Source organism: Phodopus roborovskii, unplaced genomic scaffold (genome assembly GCF_943737965.1).
Source record: "Phodopus roborovskii unplaced genomic scaffold, PHOROB, whole genome shotgun sequence".
Classification (NCBI taxonomy): domain Eukaryota; kingdom Metazoa; phylum Chordata; class Mammalia; order Rodentia; family Cricetidae; genus Phodopus; species Phodopus roborovskii.
In genome coordinates, this window is record NW_026126567.1 from 16,158,693 (window position 1) to 16,164,692 (window position 6,000).

A 6,000-nucleotide genomic window follows, 5' to 3' on the forward strand; every position below is an offset into this window, starting at 1 on the left:
TTATGTTTTCAGGCTGGAGGATGGTGAGAACATACCTTTTCTGGGTCCTGGTTGAACAGATAACATGCTTAACTGGCTCAGAGAGAAAGGTGCTGCACAGGGGGAAAGATGCCATTTACTGGAGAGTTCGATGGCTGCTGTCAATTAACACATGTTGTTTGATACTTGCCAGTAGGCATAGGAGCCATTCAGGTTGTGGATGAGTTTTTTTCCCCCCTGTTTCTCTTTCCTCACTAGCCTGCATTACATTTAGTAGAACCATGGCTAAATTTGGTGTAGGAAACCTTAACTTCACTTCAGAGCAAGGGGGTTAAGAATATAGGTAGAATATATCTTTCACTGAAGTTTTAAAACTGAGACCATCATGAAGAAAATTGGTCCTAGGCAATAGAGGTCTCAGGGACAGTTGTAACACCTAACTTATGGGCACAAAGCAGGATAATCACATTGACAACACCCACCACATAATTATTGATTAAAACAACTATTATCCAGATGTGGTGTAAAGAAATTCATAGCGGTAAGAAATGCAAAGTGAGAATGAGCAATGGTAAGTTAGGGCCCAGCTTTTACCTGCCCATCCCTTAGGACATAGGTTCTCAGGACCAGTTTGAGGCACTTAGCCTCTAGGTGATTGGGTAAGGTAAGGTACTAACTTCATTTGTGGTCATCAAATATATATGTGACTCAACAAAAATAAAGCAGATAGCTTTCAGACAAGGGAGTGGGTGAAGCAGGAGAGGAAGGAACGAGAGGAGGGAGGCAAACTAACCCTGAAGGGCGCAAGAGAGAAATGGGAGAAAGAAACCTGGAAAACACAAGCAACAGATAGCTAAAACCCAGGCGGTATAAGCAACTCGAATTGAAAAATAACCACGATTTGCATAAATGGCTTACAATCTCCTGCTAAAACTCAAATACTAGATTTCAAAAACTTTCATTAGAGAAAACAGTAAGAACATTAGGATGGGGGCGTAAAATGATATGGAAAGGCAGGCAGTATAGTGTCCAGCATCTGGACCATGTTAAACATAGATTAAATATAGGAGAATTACAAGGGCTATCTCAATAACCATGAAAGACATTGATTTGTTACTTCACATTTCTATTACAAAAAAAATCAAGACATGTATATTGCTACACATGAGGAGGAGAACCACAAATCAGTAAAAGTTCAATCAGGAAGATAGAATTCTGAATTCATGTATTCCTCAGGGCATAACTTTGAAATACATAGAAAGGCATTGCTGAAGCTATAGAATAGCTAGGAAATAGAAAACACATTAAAAATCACAACTGGACATTTTTGTCTATACCTCCCCAGCTTACATATCAGATGCATAACAAGTCAATAAGGAGATAAAAGTTTGGAGAACACAACCAATACACCAGATCTGGAGACATGTCCAGCAGACTGGACACACATCTTTATGAGCAGTGCATGTGGTACTGCTTTTCTTTATGTTCTTCTTTATGAAAGAAGACATAACAGTAGGCCATGGGGCAAATCACAACAATAGTTCAAAGGATTGGTACCATATAACTGACATTATATGATGGCTATATTAGAAAGTAAAAATTAAACAAGGAAACCCCATTTTTGGAAATTAAGAATATTCATTATAAAACATAAGTTATTGGCAGGGTCAACCTAGAAATTAATAAGCATTTAAAACTGAGCAGTCATGAACTCTAATCAGAATTGGTTAGAAAGGTAAGATTATAGTCTTGGTGAGTATGCCAAAGTCGAAGGAAATTTGCAAAGTAATAAACCAGACATTTAACTCAAGTAAGAGGACAAACCAAAAGAAGAAAGGGAAAGATAAGTCTAAGAGCAAAATCCAGTGGAAGAAAAACTACTAGATAATAGAAAGTATCCACAAACCTCAAACTTGTCTTTCTTTTTCTTTAAAGACAACAAAAATGACAAATTGCTAGCAAGAGAGGAGACAGTGATAAGCTACATCAAATACAAAGAGAGAATGTAACGGTGTAACTAAAGTAAAAAGAGATTCTCAGCGATTATTTTGAATACTGGTCAATTATTTTGAAAATGAATTTCCAAAGATAATTAGAAAGAAACACAGAACCTAAAGAGCTCAGTAGCCATAAAAGAAACTCAATCGTTAGTTAACATTTTTATCCTAAAGACTTAGGTGGCTTTATAAAAAGTCCTAAGTAAATTGGGAGCATGGGGGAGGGAGAGAGGAGAGAGAGGAGAGAGAGGAGTAGAGAAGGGGATGGGGCAGAAGAACATGAGGACCAGGAAGGTCGAGTTGGGGAGGAACAGAGAAGGAGAGCAAGGAAAGAGATACCTTAATAGAGGGAGCTTTTATGGGCTTAATGAGAAACATGGCACTCGGAAAATTCCCAGGAGTCCATAAGGATGACCCAAACTAAGAACCTAAGCAATAGTGGAGAGGCTACCTTAAATGCCCTTCCCCTATAATGAGATTGATGACTTAAATACCATCATAGAACCTTCATCCAGTAACTGATGGAAGAAGAAGCAGAGATTCACAGTTAAGCACTGAGCCAAACTCCTGGAATCCAGGTGTAGAGAGGGAGGAGTGATGAGCAAAAGGGTCAAGACCAGGCTGGGGAAACCCACAGAAACAGCTGACCTGAGCAAGTGGAAGTTCATGAACTCTAGACTGACAGCTGGAGAACCTGACAGCTGGAGAACCTGCATAAGCTTGAACTAGGCCTCCTGAACTGAGTGTTAGTTGGGAGGCCTGGGCAGTCTATGGGGCCTCAGGCTGTGGAACCAGTATTTATTGCTTTGGGCTTTGGGAACACATTTCCTATGGAGGGATACTCTCTCAGCATAGATACAAAGGGAGGGTCTCAGTCCTGCCCTAAATGATGATTCCTGCGTGGGAGTTTCTCACCCTCTCGAGGATGGGGGGAGGGGATGGAGAGATGGTGGGGGGAGGAAGAGGGAACTGGGATTGGTAAATAAAATAAGATAATAAAATAGCTATTATTCAAGCTAAAAAAAAAAAAAAAAAAACTCAATCTGATGACTCAGATATGGTTTCCTATTAAAGCAGGACAGCCACAACAGAAAAAGAAACTTTTACTACAATAGAACCCATTAAGGAAAGAAAACCACTGGAACATAAGGAAGACTGTATTATGAATTTATTTTAACCTTTATGTGCATGGGTGTTTTGCCTGCATGTATGTCTCTGCACCGTGTGAGTTCCTGTGGAGACCAGAATTGGACTGAGGAGTCTCTGGATCTGGGGACAGAGAACAGACAGTTGTACTAGGAATTAAGCATAGGCCCTCTGGAGGAGCAGCCAGTGGATTAACTGCTGAGCCATCTTTCCAGCTCCTGTGCTATAGAACAGACTCAAATAGATAGAAATAAATCATCATAACATTTTCATGGGAAAAAAAAAAAACCCCACAATATCCTGACAAAAAGTTGTAAAATTGATGTTAATTCTGGAAAAATCTAAAAATTTTTCTAAAATATTAAAGTAACTATGAAGATTATATGGAAGGCAATATAATTAAGAATAATCAAAACCCTTGTTGGAAGACAAGAAAGGGGAGGGGAGAGAGAAAGGAGCAAAGGAGCAAAGCAGTCTTCAGGTGTCAAGGACTAGAAAGCAACTGAGATAGGGTTGTGCTAACTTGGAGGTCAACAACGAGATTGCAAGGACAGTCTTGTTCCCAAGCATGCCTTTACACACAAGAAAATTTGGTATGAGACTGATGCTGCAGACTAATGGGGAAGAGCATGCATTAATAAATTTTTCAGGACAATTAAAAAAAGAAAAACAGAAACCTACCTCACATTGTAATTCTAGACATATGGAAACACTGACGATGAAAATAAAAGCTTTAAAATTTCAGAACAGAACATAGGATATTTTTACAGTTTTGAGGTGAAGCATCGTGGAATGAAACATGCATAGCAATAGTCATAAGTGAGACATTTCACAAATCCAGCTACATCAAAAGAACGTGTATTCAGAAAAAAAAAATTGAGCCACAAACTGGGAAATTATATACGTGAACAATTCCAACAGAAAATTAGATCAATCTGCCACACAATAACAAGAAACAAAACTCACCAAGAATTCATATAGGAACATATATTCAATCTCATTAGTAACTCGAAAAATGAAAAAGGAAGTGATGTTTGACACTCACCAGAATAACAAAAACGTTTTGGCAATGCCAAATGTTGGAGAACATATGAATCAAAAGGAAGGCTCATTAACTGACCATGGTCATGTAAATTAAAAGGAACACATTTGGAAATGGATAATAAAATTAACCACACATGCTCTGTAGCACAGCCATTCCACTGCAACATTCCAACCCTTTGGAAGGTTGACAGTAGCATGCAACAACAGAAATTTGGGAAGGAAAATGAATACATGAATAAAGTGAGATAGGATACAACAAATGAAAAAGGAATATATTACAGTGCATGGTAACAGTTAAACCTTACAGGCATTTGAGTGAAAAGAGAAGATGAGCAGTATATTAAAAATTATAGAGTTTTGGCCATATATTTTTCATATGTGTGTGTGTGTGTGTGTGTGTGTGTGTCTGAGATAAAACTACAGAAAAAACAAGAAATGATCAGCACATGAGCAAGACAGGACTGTGACTCCCTGGGGTGGGGGGTAGACCAGAACTACAACAAGAAGGGTAGTAAAAGAATGGCCTCTTTGAGTCCTAGAAACTGGCTTCTTGGGTTGAATGGCAAACATGTCCTCTTCATGACATCACCTTAGTCCTGCATACATAGGCTCTCTGCAGTCTTCTGTGTGTGGCATGTGTGGCATGTGTGGCATGCATTCCACAATCTAATAATCAACCCGAGACTGCCAGACGTTTCAGAACTGCAAGCAAACCTCCATAAGACCATCCAAATAGGTGTTGAAGGATAAACTAGACAGGATGTATCTCCAGGCTCTGATTTGAGGCTGATACCAGGGCTTTTTGTTCCTTGCAGTTCTGATTTCTCATCTACTCTTAATGCAGTATTAGCCACCCTTTTCCAAGTCTTCTATCAGCAAAGTTAAGGCATTCCTAGAACTCTCCCACAGCCTGACACATAACTCTTAGTGGTTGGGATAATGTGACGTAGCTATTTCTTTCTTCAAGACAGCCTCAGGGAACAATTGCTTTGCCACTTCAGTTAGTGGGGGCAGTGGACTAAAAGGATGTGAGGGGGTAGCAATGGTTTCTGGATAGCTATTAGGTGATACTTGTCAAAACACCACACTCAGAATTCTCCTTCTTCTCCCCAGGGGCCAGTCTGCGAGATGATGACTTATACAAATATTTCTCCATCCATCATACCCATGGAGACACCATGACTACCATTGATCCAAAGCAGATGAATGTTGCTGCTGCTATTTGGGCTGTTGTCTCTTATGTTGTTGCAGACATGGAAGAAATGCTGCCCAGGTCCTGAGGTGAACAAGGATAGCCCTTTTTCTCTTGAGCTGGGAATCCTGGCTTTCATCTTCATGATACCCATTCTTCACAAAATAGTGTTATGCACTTAATCCACAGGGCATAGCTCTCTTTATACCTTCTGTTGATTCTTGATACTTTCTTACCTGATTCTAGAATAAGGCATGAGCCTCACTACTCCACAGAATCAGCACACGGTAGGCAATCGTGATTAAGGCATTTTTTATGCCACTTTGAAGACATATTGTTTCCCACTTTGAAAATAAACAAATCTTTGAAAAACCTGATTTTGCATATTCATTTATAAACATTAAATTAAATGTAATGAGACCAATTTTGTGGTTTATATGATGGAAAGTGTAAAAGAATTATAGAATCTTAATATTTTAATTGGATACATGAAGAGATTTGACTGTCTAGTTTGCACGTTTCATATTTACATTTTAATGAAACATGGAAATTTCAAATTGGTAAGAAAAGAAAGAAATATGTCCACATCTAAAACACAATCCACTCTGTATACTCTAGAACTTTCTAAAGATAGGTGCAGGG

At 38.9% G+C, this 6,000-nt stretch overlaps 1 protein-coding gene across 1 annotated transcript in view; it reads left to right on the forward strand.

The window, feature by feature from the left end:
* The window catches only part of Cpq (carboxypeptidase Q), a 363,792-nt gene extending 358,068 nt beyond the window's left edge, over positions 1-5,724 (forward strand). The window contains exon 8 of the mRNA XM_051202536.1: positions 5,280-5,724. Within this exon, the coding sequence (XP_051058493.1) occupies positions 5,280-5,446 (167 nt within the window). The 3' untranslated portion in view covers positions 5,447-5,724. The remainder of the gene's footprint in view (positions 1-5,279) is intronic.
* Positions 5,725-6,000: the final 276 nt, after the last annotated feature.